Consider the following 20,210-nt stretch of genomic DNA (forward strand, 5'->3'; position numbering starts at 1 on the left):
TAGAGTAATAATTAAGTGAAATTCTAGTATAAATCTTCCATTTCAAATCATCCTTAGTGCAATTGGTCCACATCTTACTGGTCATTTCAGAACCTGTTCTAACTTCTTCCGGGCCTTGTACTGTTTCTAGAAGTTTCTGTACCTTGCAGTTTCTCACGGACATTAATTGGATGTTTTCTGTTGACATCTTGATTATCACACCTTGCGCTTTGTATGCTCCTGCCCGCGTTTTGTCTTGTAAAGCTGTAAAGGACGCTGTTCCTGATCGGCCTCCGTTTGCATGCTTGTCTCCATTTCCTCACAGGGCCTGGAGGCAGCCTGAGTGAGCTCATCTCGGAGGCCTTTGTGCATTTCTTTGTGGAGCTGGTGGGACACTACTCCCTCCACATGGGCGGGGGGAACGGGGAGCCGCGAGCGCTGTGCCGGGAGGCCTTCCGGAAATCCCACCCCTCCCGTGGAGCCAGGCAGTTCTTACAGCTGTTCATGGAGACCCAGATGTTCGCTGGCTTCATCCAGGACAGAGAGCTCCGCCGAGGGGGTGTCAAAGGTCAGCATGAGAGAGCTAGTGTCTCAGTGTACCACATGAACAGGAGTGGAGATGGCTGGGTTTGCACATTTCAGCTCTTGCTCTCCAGCTACGTACCTCCATCTGCCAGGTAGTCAGGATGCTGAAGAGCGATTCGTTAAGATGCAAACAAAAACATGATTCTTTTTTGAAGAAACAAAAGAAAAAAAAAGAACCCTGGCTCTGACAGGATACAGCATCATACCAAAACAAAAACGTGGCACTGTGGCTTAAATTAGAGAAAAGAACGTGGAAATGCACACCTCAGGATAGGGAGGTGATCTAGTGAAACTAAATGAAAAGAGCTGAGAAAGTGTATCTCTTGCCTGGAGGCACATTCTCAAACCTGGTCCTTCATTCGCTCAAGCCTCCTGGTAATCTACCGCCCAACCAAACTGCCTACTCCAGTCAGAGCGGCACTCTTGCCACAAACCTGGAATCGTTCAGTCATTTGTGTAGTTATCATGACCGTAGCCATCTGAGTTCGAGGTTTAAGGTTGTTACTGTGAATTTCTTCTTTTTAAAAAAAGCATCTTCTAGTTCAGCCAGAGAGGAAGAGTGATGATAGAGAGTGTAAAAGTCAAAATGATCCCACGATACCACATTCTCCATTGAAACTGACCCCCCCCCTTTTCTCCTTCGACACCTTTGCACCCAGGGCTTTTTGAGCTGAGGGCTGTGGAGCACCTGGAGTCGGCACCAGAGCCAGAGCCCAGTGGAGTGAACAGGTTTCTGAAGGGTTTAGGTGAGTGTGAAAGCTCTCAAGAAATGCTTTGCTTCTCCTCCTGTCTTTTGCTTTATCTGAGCTCCTGTTTCTTTAATTAAGCCCTTAATTGAACGCATGGACTTATTCAATCCACTTTTATGTCTTTGGAATAACTGTAGACGTCACTTTGTCATACATAGATGCAATGAAATTACTGCCCCACCTGACTGCTGGAGATGACCTCCTTTAAATATACAGTCACAAGCTAGCTCTCTTTCCCTCTATTTAGTTTCTTCTCAGTGTTTATTGAGCGCTGATTCATTCTTCCTGGAAGTCATTAAGGTTGCAGGTGAACTCGGCTGTATTCAGATAGGGGCTGTATGAAACCTGCATGAATTTCTATCTGAAGGACAGCTCAGGAAATTACATGTGCTAGGTTAAACACATTGGTAAATAACAGGATTTTAAATTAAAGGGACTCTATACTCTTACTTCTTCTGTGTGGTTACCTTATTGGTTAACCAAATATGTAATTTACAGGTAACCTGTAAGTTCTAAAAACTATTACTTGAGGTCTAAATAATGAGATCAGTTCAAGAGCCAAGAATCCAGTGCCCTCATGACTAATATTTGGGAAGTCCATCTTTGCTGTTTAGTTGTTCCATGCAGAAGGAAGTTTTTCTTGTGACACAGAGACATCATGCTCTACATTTGGTTGGCATAGAAAATCTAAAGCAGAGGCTATTACAGTTAGTTACAGTCAGAACCATAGGCTGGGATTCAGTTCACATATAGTACACACATAAAGTAAAAACCTTTGGTGTTTTTACTTGTCAGCCTTGCATAAACAGCACTCCTGTGGTTCTTTGTATCTAACCGCAATGTGTGTGTTTGATAATGTCTCAGATCAAGTTGATTGGCCCATTTCTTACACAAGGCTAACGGTTTTTCACATTTTTGTTTTTTCTTTACATAATGACACTTTAATCTGTCCCTTTTTCTAGTCTGTTTCTCAAAACCATAAGTCTGCTGATCATGAGACAAGGTGATCTTCTTCTCTTTTACCGATCATGCAATGTGTTAGTCCTATCAGGAAGGCGATGCAGCTCACTAATCCTAGAATCCATGTAACCCATATTTCAGTTCTACAGTTTACCAGCTGATATTAATATACACCCATCCTTCAGTTTATGGAGGTTATTCACTCCTTAGAAATGTCTCAAAATCCTAACTTTTGTATAAGGAAAATTCACATTATTTGTAATACCTTCTTCCCTGACCGCCCCATCTTCTCATATCACCGACCACCTAATCTGCTCCCCTGAAGAATGCTTCACAGCCAAAATGTGTTTCTTTTCTTCACTTTTCAGCATGGAGTGATCCTTTACCGGTTCCATTGCTTGTAAATGCTTACAACTCTCAAGATGTCCAAGATGTACAGAATCACCCTATATTGCTCATTGTTATCTTACAATGACAGATTTGTCTAAATAAGAACAGTATTGCATGTTTAAGATCATTCTATATAACTTGGTAAAATAGACAAAATATGTAAAAATGGTACAGCATTGCTTTTTACAATAAGGAGGATGTTTAATATTAATCACTATATAAGTGATATCATAAGGAAATCACGTCACATTCCTTTTGCACAAAAATTACTTAATACAGTAAAAAAGGATTATTAAAATCATTATAGCAAAACTTGATAAATTGAGAGTTTATGCAGCAATGGGTGGGTGTATAGAGTCCATTTATTGAACGACACTTTTCCTTTCAACAGAACAGAGATTTAAACTGTGTACATTAACTTCAACTGATATTTAAAATACTTTAAAAAAAGATCAACATAATATGTTTGGAGGTTAACAAATATGCAAATAGTACAGGCCCAATTACTGCTAATTTGGGAAGAATTTGTTGTAAAGTAGCATAAATTGACAAGATGCTTCAAATATTACCTGGTATATTACCTAAATCTGGTTCTCTTTTGGAGGCAGAGCTGAAATGTTTGTTTTATTTTTCTGATTATAGTTTAGTTATTGTAAATGGGGAAAAAAAAGTAGTATGAACTGCATTAGTGGATATAACACTTCTTTTGGTTATAGATCATTTCAATATGATAGAGGAGTGACATATATTGTCTTTCTTATCTTGTTTTACTTTTTTCTTTTTGTGTTTATTTTCAGGAAGTAAAATGAAATTCCTTCAAAAGAAGTAAAACTGCAGAATGTCATGATGGGACAATGCAGATAGCAGTATGGGACCAGTCAGCTGTGGCCACACCCCTCGTTAGAGTGGGCAGAACTAGCAACACAGTCTGCTTCTGCTTGGCTAGACACCTGTGCCTGTCCCAGGACTGTCTGGCCGAAGTTTAGGGAATGGGAATTAACTGGAAACAGCCAATGGAAAGACGTGATAGAAGAATCTCAATACAAACTTTTGGAAAAACTGGAAGAAAGCTGCCTATCAACCTTCATAGACATTTCTGGGAAAGACAGGACAGGGTATTTTTTCTGTGAAGTTAAAGGAGCATTTCCTATACTTTAATTTATGCAAATAATTTATATTATCATTAATCTTATTCCTGCAACCTTAACACCATCTTGGTGTATTTTCTGACAAAAACACTTCTTGCTGTTATACTGGAGAAAACTTCTGCAATGCTCAATTTTATGGATTGGTTGCATCAGTCAGCAGCACAGATCTCTTTAGTGGTATGTTCAGTCTTTACTGATTGGGGGGGCGGGTGTGGCTGTTGGGAGCTATCCAAGGTGCTGAACAAGATTTTCAATGGTGGTTTCAGTTTTTTTACAACTCTTTTACAAATAGTACAGTATAGGAAATTTGCTTTTTGATTTCAGCCTATGGAGTAAGTTTTCTTATTAAAGAACACTCCTGTGAATTCTCTCTTACTTTTAATTGCTGCTTTTAATTGCTTCTGACCCCCCTTTTGGGTGTGCAAAGTTTCTGTCCTGTCTGTTCTCTGTACATGCTTTGAAAGTCTCAAATTAAGCTTCCTCTGTTATTTGTTCTAGTTCCTATTGCCATCCAGATGTTTTGTTTTTCATTTTGTGGAGGTTAGCAATTAAGAATGTAGAAATATGCAACATTAGTCTAAGTACACAAGTACAGCTGATGTCCCTTCTTTTGCTCTGCTCTGCATGCCCAAGTGAACCCACTGGTCTCTTGCATAAATGGAACACATTGTTACCCATTTTGTTCCAGTATTCAATTCAGTTTTTCTGTTCCTTAGAATTTTAGAGTTGAGTGCCCTTGTGTATTATTTCTCCACTGATACAAGTGCTCATTAACACAAATTGTTTAAGGGGCTTTCTCTCTTGTAGATCGGCCAGATGCAGCTGTGAGCCAGTCAATCCATGCTCTTTTAAACATGGGGCCAATCAGCTGTGGCCACTATTTCCAGAATCAGAATCAAATTTCCAATCGGAAACGGGCTAGAGTCTGTGCCAGTCCCAGGACTCATTAATGCTCGTCATTGACCAGGCTTGCATTCTTTTGCTGGTTCAGGAGGTGACACATAGGACAAACATCATGCAGACTTCCAGGTTAGGGACTTGAGGGACAGCGCCATCCCCACATGACGGAGGAAGCTGTTCTACGGAGGCAGGTTGGCAGAGGGGCACATGGCCTGCTGGCAGTGCGCAGCTCCACCAGTGCGCACAGCAGGAAGAGGAGGAGGCAGGGAGCAGCCTTGTCTGCAGGGAGGGCTGGGGCTCGGGTACCGCAAGGTAAAATAGAAGGAAATATTATTGAAGACCACGTCTGAAGAGAATTTATCATCCTGGTTTCCATCTATAGAGTTTCAAAGAGAGAATATGCTAGTGTACCAGAGTTCGGCAACCACTCTGGTAATGTGAACATACAGATATATTTTACCATTATACCTGCAACTGGCTTTATGGCCCCACCTATTTGCATCAGTCAAGTTTTTAAAATGTTGAAAATGAAGATGAACAACATGGAAAAGTGGGGAAACTGTCCAAATTAATGAGAAAAGTGAAACACTGTGTCATTGGAGAGCGGCCATAGCATGATTTGGAATGCTTGCTTATATATGCAGCTTCCATTGAGATATGGAGGAACACAAAGTTAATTTCAAGTCTGTTAATTTGCACAACTGGATATTGCTGGAATCTCCCTTCTTGCATTATCTGATCAGGATGTTAGTGTTTACTTCATCCCAGGAAAAGGCAACAGATTTTCAAAGACCAGAACCATTCCCGATGCTTTCTGCACTTGACTATAGTCTCTCCAAGTCTTGAACTGTCTGGAAATTGATGAACAAGGTTCTGATGAGGAAAGTGTCATATTGTGGTTGACAAAGTGTCTGAGCCCTGAGGTCTTGCAGAGCGCACTCACCCAGCCTGCATTTTAGCCTGACAAATGAGTCCATAAATGTCATTGTTCTTGGGTGAATTTTCTGGCAGGTTTGTGTTGGACATAGCGGTCTAGGCCAAAGCCTTTTAGAATTTGCTCCAGCTTCGGATCTTGGCCAACATATAATATATCTTATTTTCTCAAATGGAATCTTTTAGAGATGTTTTTACATTCTATAAACTTCTTTCAGATGGATGCCACAGTGGCACTGTGGTTAGCTTTTCTGCCTCACAGCGCTGGGGCGCTGGGGTATTTCAGACCTGGGGTACTATGTATGGAGTCTGTATGTTCTCCATGTGAAACGTAATGCTAGATTAATTCGCCTCTGGGAACATTGGTGTGATAGTGAGTGTGTCTGTCCTTGTATGCCCTGCAATGGACTGGTGTTCCATCCAGGGTGTATCCTGCCTTACACCTATTTGTCAGGATAGGCTCTGGCTCCCCCGTGCCCATGTATTGGATAAAGCAATTAGAAAATGGATAGATGGAGACTTTGTTTTTTCCTGAGACAAACATATTTAAGACATTTTGAGCTCTGAAAAAAAATAACCTCATTATTATAAAAAATACCTCATTAACCTCGCACTTAATTATGTAATTACCTAATTATAATTTACACTCAGGCGGAACAAATGAGAGCAGACAACTTAGGCCTTCAGCATCTGAACATGAGAGTTTAGCTACAGAGGAAAAGCTGCTGGAAGGTGTTTGTTTCTTTGAGTTTCACATTGTTAAAAAATATAAATGAAGAAAGCAAAGGGGATTTTAAGAAATATCCATTAGTAGAAAATACTCTGGAGTTTTAGACCTGTATTTTAGCAGAATGTAACTGTTTAGTGTCCTTTATTATCCAAATTACATTCAAACCTTTTGGAACTTTAAGACCTTTAAGAGTCTCGCAACTAAAAAAAAATCAATCTGCTACGGACAGTGTTTAATCTTAATACAAGTTGAGAGAAAACTTTGAACCATTGTGCCATTTTTTGGCGCTTTTCAAGACCACGGTTCTTCCCAAAGGAAAACATCTCTTTTAAAAAAAAGTCTTGTGGGCAAGACATCAGAAGACTAAACAAAAATAGGATTTAAAAAAAAAGTTTCATTTTATTTCCATTATCTGAGACCCCAGCTTCTAAAACATTTTGAAAATCAAACACTGTTTCCATTTAATGAAAATTAAAATACGTTTTTGGATTAAAGTTATAAGTGTGGTGGTTTACAAAAATTCCTGCTTGTTATAGACCATGTTGGTTTCTTGAATTCACCCATAATCGAGTATGATTCTGTGCTGATTTATATTGGGAAGCAGTGCTCATATACAGTAGTTTTACCCTCTTGCCTGACACTTGAGACCTGATAGATGCAGCAAATTCTCATTTTACCCATGTGTTTGCAAGAACGTCCCATTGTGGAAAGCTCAGGATGTCACAATTAGAACAGAATTCTGCAGATGTATACTTTCTAAACTTATTCCAATATGCTTCCTATCTGCAGATTTGTCTTCAATTGTTCACAGTCAGTATAGTGTTATATCTGACTTCTTGGAAACCCTTGTAATTCTAGTGAATTTTTTTTTCATCAAATAGCTGAGTGTTAATTGCTCTTCTCATCCACCCTGTTTTCTCTTATCTGTATAGCATATACTGGCCTTGCAGTCACATGATGCTAAGGGTTGTAATCACTGATTAATTGAGGCTGCCATGCTTCACAGTCCAGATCAATCAGTGTTGATATAATTCTTCAGCTCAATAATTGACACGTGATATAGCAGCTAATTGGGGAAAAAAATGCAAACTGAAAATTCTTTTTAATTTTAGCCAGAACATTTTCTCCACTCTACCAATGGTTTACTTAAAGGAACCTGCTAGTTTTAAATCATGTTACGGTGGTTTCCTTGCACAGTATTTGTTCCATGCTACAGGCCAGAATATGGATGATAATTTTCATAGTTATTTCTTATTTCAGTACAGAATTCACTCTTCCCCCCCTAATTCCAGACAAAATCATTCTAAATATCATTTTATGTAAAGAAAGAAATAACTTCACTCATCTCATCCATAGTCATGTTGACTCTTTGTTAGTTCTGCACTTTATGATTTTTGGAATTTGAGGAAGAGAGTTCATATAAAGTTCATTTAGTTTCTTGCCAGCCTGTGTGTAATGTACAGTATAGTGGGAACCCCTCAATGGCCAACTGTAATAAAAGCCGCCTATAATACAATAAGGTATGAGTTTTAGAAAGATACCTCATTCTTGTCCACCTTTTATAGGCTAGGGATCAATGAGACATTATTTGGACATTGGGCAACAATGGGTCACTTAAAAATGTTCCACAGCAGAAGTCGTGTTTTTATTGTATTTTTTCTAATATGTCAGCAATGAATTAACCCCTACTTGTTCTAGTAAGATAGAATTGTGCTTCACTGAATTTAATTGAAATAATGAAAGCAAAACAGAAGTAAGTTAAAGGACATCCTTTGAATTGCATAACATCAAGTTAGCTCCAAGGGAATGTATCTGATGAGATCTGAAATATACACTCCTGTCTCACTATACACAACTGACCTACTGTATATTTATGACAAACCTGTACAGGGTGTCCACTGTTTAAATGGTGGGGGAACAAAAAACACTATTGGACTTGTAACGTTTAGGGGAAATATGGGGTCGCTTTCTATAACCTTTTATTTAATTTGTCTAGGACATTGAGAAAATGCTGCAATAAGGTGACCTGATAATCTCTTATGTAAAAACTTGCAGCAGTTGCGAACTAGTGCGGAAAGACATTCAGTTCCGGTTTGTTAAACAAAATGGCAGTGTTGTAACATTCCCCTAAGTTCAGATAATGTAGAAAAGTGCTGTTTGTCAGCCAGAAGTCTTTAAAATTTTGCTCGTGTACTCTTGTGAGAGAGATCGCATCCCATTTTTAGAAGTTCCCAGGAAATTGCTACTTTCTTAATGTTAAAAGATCCCTTGAAAAGAGGACGATTATTGATTGTGGCTTGCAGCATAAAAATACTTAAATGTTCGATGTCTCCTTTGTTTTTCCCTTGAATGTTTCTTGAATTAAATGGTTGAAGAACCATGAGCATTTAAACCATAAATTGCTGCTGTGCCAGTGTTGGCTGACAGAGGGAGCAGAAAAGACATCTCAGATGCCAAAGCACTCTCCTGACATGCTCCTGAAGACTAACACACCTGCTGGTTTATCATTGTTGATTAGCTTTTTACTTAAATTAAACATTAAGTGAACTGACCAGTTATTTGAGGTTTGTTTTCTACAAAAAGTTTGGAGATTTGATGCTACTTAAGAAATTAAGGCTTTAAAACGTTACCACCTGTATTTTTTGGAACTGAAAACAATTAAAGAGTTCAAATTAAACCTATCATTAGGGCTATTGACGATTCAATTATTGGAATACTCAAGTCGGGGGAAAAAACAGCAGGTGTGTGAAGGCTGGGATCCCCTGTCCTACAGCCAGAACAGGAACTGACAGGAATTTCCTTTTTGTGTTACATATTGGCTGTGACACCTTGATGCCTTGTCAAGCGACCACAGAGGTACCCGGAAGCTGTAGTTTCTTCTGTGCTCTCTGTGACAACAAGTGTTGTTGTTTGAGATTTGCAGCTCTCTTCCTTCACCGTGCAACTGTGTGTTGCACAAATATGTATAAAACATTTGCCAATTCCCTAGTTAAAGGAAAAGGGATCTAAATGTGATACAAAAAGCATTTATAGTAGTGAAAAGTGATTATAAATGTAATTCTAATTCATTTTTACCACTTGTTCCCTGCCTTTATCTGTCTTGTGTTTATCAAGAACACCCCCACTTTCTGCAGTAAACGAAACTGTGCTGAACTGTACGTTTTACATCTAGGCACTTCCTAGCTTGTGAAAATGTAAAACAAGTTGGGACCAGAAATGTGCATTTGAGAAGTCTGTGTCTGAGACAGCTTGCTTTGGCAAAAAAGAGAAACTTTGAAAGCTTCCATTCGGTTGACCAAATGGTTAAGTGGAATAAATTAAGTGCTTTGTGTGTCTTGCATTAACATACTGTATGTTTTGTCTTCAGGATCTCTTGGACAACATGTTACCTGGACATGTTTTTATATTTAAACTTTTTAAAGCCAGAACCAGAAATGAGCTGTTGTTATCTTTGCATCCTGGAACTGCCAGTTTTCTTCTGTACAGTTTTACATGTTTTAACAATGATGTCTGTAGACGTTTCCCCAAAATAAACATTTTGTACAGTACATACCTCAGTTCAGAGTTTTATTGAATTACTGACTCCAGACAAAATGCATGTCCTCAGTGTACTGTGTACTGTAGCAAGTGCTTTTTATTAGGTTACAGATATTTTTTGGGGGGTGGGGGTTAATTTATTTCTTTTCCCTTGTCACATTTTTCCATCCCACACATCATCGCCAGCACTGCCCTGCCCAGCAGATGCAGTGTGAAACAGTCTTGCAGGAATGGGGTTGTGGTACAAAGTAGAAGGTACCCTGAAATGTGGATTGATAAAATGACACAGTAAACCAATACTGAAAACAGTTCCCCAAGAAAGACAGAAAGTTTTCAAACAAGAGAAGGTCATTCAGCCCATCTAGCTTTTGTTAGTAGTTAAGTGATCCAAGTATTTTGTTCACCATTTATGTGAACATTTATGTGTCCCTACTGATTTCAGAGCAATGATATCTTTTATATGACACTGTGACCAAAATTGTATGGCCTACATGAGGCCTTACTAGTGTAGTGTGCTCTCACGAGGCACCAGTTCTGTAGGGGTTTGGGCATTTACTGGGACAATTATTAATTGTGGCAGTAAATCACAAAATGATTATTTTAATGGCCTTAGAATCCAACCATGCGGTGTAACTCAAACAACGCACACACACAGGTACTAATACACGAGGATACATTTATTAATACATAGATTATGCATGTAAACCTAACAGATCTTATCGTGAGGGTCATCAGAATACAAAGATATATATATATATTCATTCAGTTACAAAGAGTTACACATACCAAGAGGACATACGTTAGGTATATCATTCATTTAGACTGTTTCGTAAATAAACTTGGTTACAACTTCTACATTAGATACTCGAAACAAGTACATAACTCCTAGGAATTAAATTTATATCAACTGGTTGGGATAACAATTGAATTCTCGAGCTGTAATGCAGTGAAGTTGAATACTCAGCCAATCTCTGGGGATTCAGGATGTGCCAGGTTGTGCTGTGCGGCTTGAGAGAAGTTCCTGCGATGTGCTGCTCTCTGAAGACTCGCTAGTTAGTGTTGGCTTTAACAAGCAAAGTTGTGCACAGGAGAAAAGTTACTGTGGGTCCCAGCGGGTCAGGAAGAGGACCGGTTCGTTCGTGATGAAGCGCTAGTTCTGAATACTGATTCAGCTGTCCACAGTTCCGACCTGTTCACGAGGCTTGCTGCTGGTGGTAACCTCGGGTGGATCCTTTGGTTACTCGTGGCAACCTCCGCTCTCGACTCTTAGAACAAAGGAAAGTTCTGGCACTCAGACACACTGGCCGTTCTGTGGTGGTCCGGGCTGAGTCTAAGGATGTCCAGGAGGCGCACTGTGAGAATGTCCTGCCCTTGGGAGCCTTTCTGCTCCTGAGCCGTCCTGCCCTGGAATTGTTCTTCCCCCTGGAATTCTTCTTTTTGGAATTCTCCTTCAGGCTCTTTGTGTTGCCTGTTGTTCATTGGCTGAAAGTTTCATGGGCATCAGAGACCCACGTGGGTTACTTGGCCCTACCAGTTCCTGATTGGTTGATCAAGGTGAGATATGAGTCACTTACTCCTGACACTTAGGAATGCAATCCAGATGTCCATCTGGCACTCCCTAGACAGATAGGCGCCAATGGATGACCATTGATCATGATAGCCAGGCTTAGCTAAGTGCATCCCCATTTGGGAGCTGTCCCTTATCAAAAGAAACCTTAAATCAGCCTGCATGAAGAGAGAGATGGGGCCTCACTGGCAAGGGAGCAGAAAACTTAATTCCTGTATTTAAATAAGCCTTGTCGCTACACTAGCATACCCCAATCAGATTTTAATGTAAAATCCCTTTATTTATTTTCAAAGCTTTTAACTGTATATACTACACTTTTGCTTGCTTTCCTACATTGTCTGGAAGATGTATTGTAAATAATGTATCAACATGAACACTTAAGTCTTTTTCCATAAATACCCTCTTCTAGCTTCCCAAAATGTTTCCCATTTTGCATTTATAGTTTATTTTTACTACTTGCATGCAGAAACCTGCACTGCGTTACACATGCCAGGTGTTATCAAAATATTTTTGAATTTAATTGACTGTTTCTGCAGTGTTTGCTAAATCTAATTTTTAATCATCTGCAAATTTGACAATTAATTATAGACCATTGATAAAAACCAAGAAGGACAGGGGTTTTAGTTCAAATCTGTGTGATAGTCCTCAAATTACATCACCCAAATTTGAGTATTTAACCCTTATCTGTATCTTTCTTTTTATTATATCTGTACCCATTACTGTTCAACAATTCTTTGTTCTGAAGAGCACACTCTGTTGATAACCAAACTTTGTGAGTTTTTTTAGAGGCCACGGCACCTCATATGCACATCTGAATGTCATATTTCCTTTAACATAGGTCATTATCCTGGAGGTCCACATACATTTTTCAGCATTGACTGAATGCTTACATAAAGATTTCAATATAGACATGGAAAAACTACAATTGTTTGTGTGTAATTTAATCAGAATGTGTTTATTTAGTATGACTTAGATGAAGTTCAGATCACACTTTAGGAGCAATTAATGCAGGAATATAGATGATTCCAAAGGGTCTGCTCATAGAATGTAGATGGGCTTGGAGGACAGACAGGAGACCAGAATTAGATGAATGATTCTCCGTCATTTTCAGTTTGCCAAGTTTCTGTGATTCCATCCATCCATTTTCTAACCATTTCTTTCAGTTCAGGGTCACGGGGGAGCAAGAGCCTATTGCAGCAAGCAACAGGCACATGGTAGGACATGCTCTGAAAGGGACACCCGTACATGCCAGTTCATACCACAGGAAGACATAAACACAGACACACACTCGCACCGAAGTCCAATTTTCCCAGTCAATTAACCTACAAGTAGGTCTTTAGAATGTGGTAGAAAACCCACACAACCATGGGGAGAACATACAAACTCCATGTAGTAAGCACCACAGGTCCGGCATTGAAGCCAGGGCCCTTGCTCTGTGAGACAGCAATGCTAACCACTGCGCCTCCATGCCACCCTTCTCTGATTCCAATAACATCATAATTTCTTGCTAATGTAGTAGCTTCTATCTCATCTCATTGGTTTTTGATAGTCCGAGCATTAAGGCATAAGCACTTAATTGCCTGATTATTTTCTCTGTTTTTCCTTTTGGTTCTCTCTAGGTCTTTGCTCCCTAAGTAACGTCATGTTTTCTTTGGTTTCTCTCCTCTTTTATTCTAGTTTAAATGTTTCAGAATTTCTTTGTGGATTCTTTTACCAAGACGACTGATGCCCAGCTCTGTGCAGATGTCCTTTACCATGGAAAGATCTCCAGTGCCCCCAGAATCGTCTTCTGTACTCCTTGTACTCATCCTTGTGTTGATTTTAAAGGACTAACACTTGTACATGTTCATCTTTGCCCAGTGCTGGTAGAATTACTGATTTTGTCCTATTCTTCAGTTTCTTGTCATGTTGTTGGAATTTGCTATGAATAGGAATCCCATCTGAATTCTATGCTGTTATTATTTACTTGCTTTCACTGTTGCAATCGTTAGAAATTAGTGTATTTCTTATGTCCTCACGTTTTATTACTGTATATCTGCAGAGCTCCAACTCAGCACCAGCTCCACATATTGTAAAACGTACAATCTCTTTATGTAACCTTTTCTCCTTTGAAAATTGTGTTCATTCTTTTTTCAAAGAGGTTTTAATTATCACTCTGTTCTTTGCGAATCACATTTTAGGGATTATCCAAAATGTTGACCGGCGCTTATACTCCATACTTTGCGGTGCAACAGTACATCATGACGTAGACGGGCACATGCGTATTTGAATGAGTGTGTAAGCAACATGGCGGGGACCAGTTCTGTGGCCGGTGAAGTTTTTGTGGACGCTTTACCTTATTTTGACCAGGGTTACGATGCTCCTGGTGTCCGGGAGGCGGTAAGAACTGTGTCCTTGAATTGTAAATTCAAAGGCTTGATTCTAGCAGCTGCTGGAGCAGTTGAGGAAAGCCGATCAGTCATTCGTGGTTAGAGGCAGGCACGCATTGTCTCCAGTGCCATCTCCAAGAATGGTTTGAGCTTATACTATAAGTTATAGATGGTTAGCAAGTGCTCGTCCAGAACATAAAGAAACCTGCGACTCCCTCCCTTAAGTTGTTTTTTTCCATGCATTCAAGCTCTATTTTCTTTATATTGTTGTTATATTTGTATAGGGCGACATTTGTTTTACGACACAACAATTCAACAGAAACAGAACAACAAGGAATACAGGACAACAGTGTTTCAAGAGTAAAAAGTTATTTTACATTGGAACAAGCAAAGCTTTATTCCATGCTAAGAAATAGAAGAATAGAAATAACGTTTCTATTGTCTGGGAGTGCATAGGGGGTCTATTGCAGAGGCATCTCCAAGATGGAGGAGTGTGAATGCCATTTCATCAAGTGAGACAGAATATAAAAATACAGTATGTGTGTGACAGTAGTGTCACACACTCCATGATGCTCTTAACTTTCTTTACAACCCTCTCTTTGTTTATTATTATCTTTTGAGAGAAATGTGTTCAGTGTAGCAATAAAATAAGGAAGATAAACATTACCAGCAGAGGAAATGGCACAATAGTGTTACAGGCGATAAGAATTACTTTCCAAATTGTTTTCAAGAGAGTTTGTAGTGAGTATAAAAGATAAAGTCTATTACTTTTACACCTGGGGGCACACTCTGGAAGTTGGAGGCATTTAGGTTGATCTGATTTTCCTCAATGATTTTGCCGTTTATCTTTACTGATTTCCCCTACCTGTTACAATTTGCAGTATCGATGTTGCCGAGCCAACAAGTGAGACTAGTATGTAAAAACGCTTTCGATCAAGTTTCCATGGGCTGTTCTCGGTGGTGTCGCATGGCTTTTGAACCATGACAAGGCGGGCTAGGGCATAAAAAAAGTAGCACAAAGGTAAAGTGAGGAATGTGCTCCACTCGATTAGTAGTGTGTAGTTGTATAATATTAGTGATACGGGCTGTTAACTTGCTGCTTGAAGAAATACTGAGTTCCAGTGCAGAGACGCATGATGTGAAATGAGAAAACATTATGAAGTGCCGCTGCCTGGAGGACAGTGTGCTTATGATCGTGTTCTGTCGTGCCATGCTTGGGGTTACCTGATAAAGAGAGTGTTCTGTATTCCATGGTCCTGGAGTAGTGCCGAGTCATCCTGCGTCGTCCTGGTGACAAGGTTGGGTATAAGGAAAGTGGGGTGACTGTTCTGAATGATCCTGTCTTCTCAGGCCGCTGCTTTGGTGGAAGAGGAAACCCGCAGGTACAGACCCACTAAAAATTACCTGAGTTACCTTTCCACACCAGACTTCGCTGCATTTGAGGTGAGTGTACGACCCCCATTGAGGCTGGAGCACTGCAGGCCCACACCATCATGCTGTTGTTGCTGACTCCAGACTAACTGAAATGTGACTTCTGGGGGCTCAGTGGAAAAGGGGCTGACTGTTCTACATGGTCCCTTGGTGGGGCACCTCCATCAGCTATTCTCTTCCCTGCCAAGGTTGCATCTCTTTGCCTTGTAGTAAGAAAAACAAATTCTTGGGTTATCTTTGCCTGAAGGTTGTAAGGTCTAATGAGATCTATCCCATTTGTTATAAAATGGGATGAAAGTTTTGTGAGAGTCACAAGAATTTTATATTGGGAAGGTTTTTGTTGGCTACATCTCTTGCAACTTTCATCCCTGTCATCGAGTGTGCAATAGATGACATGAAAGCTCTCACTTTGTTACATTATTTAAACTCTTTGCCCTTTATTTGTTTCCTCTCTGGTATATTCTGAAATAAGTTTTCTGGCTGTTTTGATGCAAGAGGCACCATGAAACAGAAGTGATAAAGAATAGCCTGGCCTGGTTAAGAATACCGCAGTGCCACGGTCATGTTGGTGCAGAGAATTATTGTCTAATTCTCTTCTCTCAACAGACCGAAATAATGCGCAACGAGTTTGAGAGGTTAGCAGCCCGACAGCCTATGGAGCTCCTCAGCATGAAGAGGTACTGTTTCATTTGGACACCTATGCTTTAGATTTTTTTTTCCTGTGGTCATCCTGCAGAAAGCATTTTGGTTATACATTGAAAACTTGCTCTTTCATTTTTTTTATAAGAATTTATGCTTTTTCAATTGAAACTTCAGGCTCCCTGTTTTTGGTCTGGTAAGGAGAAGAGCATCAATGCAGAATGTGTTTGTATACAGTACTGGCTTCCCCACATCCTCTCCATGTCCTTGGTACATGTCAGCAGTAAGGATAGGTGTGCACTGGCAGGCCACTCTTCTACAGTTTTTATTGGTTTCTTTAAATCAGTAGTGAATGACTTGATATCACTGTTTATATTCCTTGCTTCATTAACAAAATAGTTTGCTGTTAAGCAATATTCGCAAGGTATCAAACTCCTCAAATGAGTTTCGTTTGAGGTTTCACAATTATTTTTATTTTCTTTTTCACTTGTTGTTTTTCAGCCTCTGTAAGCCATTTATATTTCTAATACTTCATTTCTGTTACTTTGCTTGTGGGTTTGTTGGGAATGTCTAATCAGCCCAAGGGTTTGAGTGCAGTTGTGCTGAAGCCGTGGCGCTGTTTGATCTGGACAGGTACGAGCTGCCCGCTCCCTCTTCGGGTCAGAAGAATGACATCACAGCCTGGCAGGATTGCGTCAATAACTCAATGGCCCAGCTGGAGCACCAAGCAGTGCGAATCGAGAACCTGGAGCTCATGTCCCAGTATGGCAGCAATGCCTGGAAGGTCTACAATGAGTGAGTGATAATGCGAAACAAGGGCTGTAAAACCTTCTATTTTGTATATTAAATCCAAGAGGGCGGTAGAGAGCGTAACAGGCTGGGGACTGGCTATCATGCCTGAGCAGGAGAGAGGAGTGTAGTTTATCACATCCTCCTCACTTATTTTCTCTTTCACATCCTCTCTTTCGATCCTCGCTTCCTTTTCCACCACTAACGAGACCAACTTTATATTTCATTCTTCTCATTCTGCAACATACCAGTGATGTGACCTTTTTGATCACTTGTATGTGTTTTTTCTTACAGAGACCTGCTGCACATGATTGAAATGTCTCAGAAGGAGCTGCAGAGATTGAGGTGAGGCCCTTATTTTATTGTCTCTCCTTATCCTGTTGCACCTGTGACGTCTCCTTCAGTGGTAGTATAAAAAAAGTGTTATACTGGTTGGGTTATTTAACATTGTTAGCCATTGGCAACACTGAATAACGGAATGAAATGCAAAACATTATACTTAAATCGTATGGTTTGGAAACAAACTGAAGAATGAGTAAAAACGGCTTGTTCATGTGGCCAAATGATACATTTTGAACAAATCTTACCATGTCAGTATGGAAAGAATAGATAGCAGCATGAAATACTATAAATTCATTCTCATAACTCACAGATTTTCTTGTAACCATCCTGATGAGCAGTTGTATCTAAAAGCATGTTTGTGCTGCTTTCATATGAAGTCATTTTTATTACAGAGCTCACTTTTGGATATTTCTTAAAGAATTGTAACAGACAGATTGTTACCCATCCCTTTTCAACTTGGGGATCTGCTTTTCAGGTCTTCATAAGGCACTTGGATTTTATCCAATGTTCTGTCTTCTGTAGTTACTGTTCTGTAATCAAAGCTACAGATCATCCAGTATAGCCATTTTCATCTGTGACTGCAGAAAATGCTTGTTGAGCTTCCTGTTTTGGCTGAAACATTTTCAGGTTTTAAACAGCTCAGCCTTTGAGGACCACCAGGAGTCCTCCAGTCCCCAATGTGGGAAGGAAGGAGGTTCACAGCAGAGCAGGACAGCACTTCCTCACCCCCTGGGCTTGTGAAGGGGAACTGAGCCGAAACACAACTTGGCTTAGCCTGGATTTGAATCAAAACATTTCTGGTGGTTGAATGTAGAGTGATTTCTACATTGTGTTTTAAGAAATCTGGTGCTTGTCTTAGTCAAAGTGTAAAAGCCTAACTTTGTTGCTCTTACGTGCCATCCCATCAAAAAGGGAACGTCGTTCAGCAGTGTTGATTTGTGTTGAATGTAATTTTGCATTTTTCCTCCCCATCTCAGGAAGCAGATTCAGGATCTGAACTGGCAGAGGAAGAACGAGCAGCTGACGGGAGGCGCAAAACTGCGGGAGCTGGAGTCCAAGTCAGTACCCATGCTAATGTCCTCATAGTCACTGACACAGCAAAGTGCTTAAAGCCGCCGGATATTTTTACAGAAGCAGAAAAAAAGTATTACTTTGTTGGAGCCTTAAACAACCTTAACCTTTGAATTCAAGAAAACGTAGACTGATCAAACGAAACTATATTGAATAGGCGTGTTTACTGATCTGACCTTTGCTCTTTTCAGCTGGGTGTCGCTGGTCAGCAAGAACTATGAGATTGAGCGTGCCATCGTCCAGCTGGAGAACGAGGTGTACGTGCTGAAGCAGCAGCAGGGAGAGGAGAACAAGGAGAACATCCGGCAGGACTTCTGAGTCATGGAGCCAACACTGCGCACAGCAATCCCAAAGCAATCAAACTGGAATCCAACGGGCTTCACTTCCAGCAGATGGACAGTGCTCTCACTTTCCCCATGGAGTTCCTTACCTTGTTTTAGTATATGGTCTGAAGGTGTCAGCACTTCAAGATTATCTCCTTTGGACAGGACTTTATCTTGGGCAGTTGCTTTTCTATGTAGTTGCACCCCAGATGTCAAAGGAGGTCGGCTATTTATTAAGTATAATGTTTGACAAACTGCCCTCTTCTTAGTAATACCTCTTACTCAGTGAATTTACTCAATAATCAATTTGAAATAGTGTCATGGGTTTAATCAGCAGCTGAATGTTTTAATAGTCTGCACCTCTGTAAGATGAGTGGCTATGTACTGTCTTTTCTCTGCACCCTGGAGGTTTGCCACTTGACCAGGGGGGTTGCTGGTGTTCACTGCTTGTGTTCTCTTGAGCAGAGACAGGAGTGTTGCCTTTCTTTCCTCCCAGCCTTTGGAAGAGCTTAGCTAATAGGAAGTGGACTTTATTGACTCATGATTGCACAAGACCTTTAAATCTCACTTCTTCAGCAGCCCTTTTTAATGATGTTTTTGGTTTGAAAAATGAATTCTCACTTTTTATACTATAGGTAGCAAGTTCTGAAAATGACCAAATCCTTTTTGTTTCAGTGGATGGTTTATATCACTAACTCTTTGTTAACTAATAAAGCTCCGAGTCTGAAGCAACGCTGAAGCTAAATACTCATACCTTTTGGCTCAGACATATTTTGAAGTTGATTTCTTTGTAATAAAAATGTCAAAATTTAAAGTTCTATCTTCTATTTATTTAATATGCATTGTATCTTTTCGTTAAAAGCTATAAGGATGGTTATCAACGAGAGGTGAGCACTGGGCCCGTCTTGCCTGTTTGGTTCATAATAACTTCTTGATCCATGGACCTTATCCAGTAATTTCTTGAGATATTCCAGAGAATTACCTTCCATAATGTAAGTGGGAAATGTGTTCCAGACTCCCACAACCCTACGTGTACAATTGTGCTTTCTAACAAATGCACTTCCATTTAATTTTGATTTTGCCTTAGTGGTTTCCATTCCATCTTAATGTAGGTCTGTTGACACTTGACTTGAATGTAACCCTGGCCTTTCAGCAGGTCTTTATAGGTCTTGCTTAAATCATCAGTTTGGAATGATTTGGAACAGGTGTGAGCTGGTGGTAAATGAGTGGGGGCCTTTTCTTAATTCCCCAGAAACCAACAGATTGCACTTCTTATCCTGAAATCAACAACTGATTAAATGCTACAACTGGAAATTGTTGAAACTGCGGGTTAAAAAGGGCTAAAATTCCAAGGCCAGGGATTATCTACAGTATGGTCGCTCATAACAGAATTCCTGTTCTCCTTTGTTAGTGTCTTATTTAGAAAGCAATTGGCAGCAGTACTGCCACCCTGATGCATGTCGCTGGTCAAGGATACCAAGGGGTCTATGGGTCACTGTGTGAAGGCAAGATATAAATCTAATCACGTTGCCAGATGTTTATCAATCCAGGATCTAAAGGAGCAATTTAGGGGATTTATCAAAATACTTTGGTGCAGACTTGTGCAACAAGCTGTTGGTACACAATAAATTACTCCTACCTGAAGCCGAGCCAATGCTGGGTGTACAGTGCATTTAAATGTGGCTGCATGGTCTGGCTGACAAAAATGTAGGCAAAAAATCAGCTACTGTTAATTCAGGACCTTTTTCTGGACCTGGGACATTGTTTC

The 20,210-nt window shown here is 40.1% G+C and overlaps 2 protein-coding genes across 2 annotated transcripts in view; both read left to right on the forward strand.

The window, feature by feature from the left end:
- dennd2c (DENN/MADD domain containing 2C) overlaps positions 1-9,922 on the forward strand; it is a 54,152-nt gene extending 44,230 nt beyond the window's left edge. Inside the window, exons 18-20 of the mRNA XM_088640018.1 lie at positions 305-547; positions 1,224-1,310; positions 3,461-9,922. Coding sequence (XP_088496144.1) covers positions 305-547; positions 1,224-1,310; positions 3,461-3,492 — 362 coding nt within the window. The 3' untranslated portion in view covers positions 3,493-9,922. The remainder of the gene's footprint in view (positions 1-304; positions 548-1,223; positions 1,311-3,460) is intronic.
- A 3,809-nt stretch (positions 9,923-13,731) lies between these two features.
- On the forward strand, positions 13,732-19,256 carry bcas2 (BCAS2 pre-mRNA processing factor). The gene is made up of 7 exons (XM_088640019.1): positions 13,732-13,857; positions 15,198-15,290; positions 15,885-15,955; positions 16,551-16,712; positions 17,001-17,051; positions 18,026-18,106; positions 18,311-19,256. The coding sequence occupies exons 1-7, from the start codon at positions 13,765-13,767 to the stop codon at positions 18,435-18,437; spliced, it is 678 nt and encodes a 225-aa protein (XP_088496145.1). The 5' UTR covers positions 13,732-13,764; the 3' UTR covers positions 18,438-19,256.
- Positions 19,257-20,210: the final 954 nt, after the last annotated feature.

This window comes from Lepisosteus platostomus, chromosome 7, assembly GCF_059453375.1.
Source record: "Lepisosteus platostomus isolate fLepPlt1 chromosome 7, fLepPlt1.hap1, whole genome shotgun sequence".
Taxonomy (NCBI): Eukaryota; Metazoa; Chordata; class Actinopteri; order Semionotiformes; family Lepisosteidae; genus Lepisosteus; species Lepisosteus platostomus.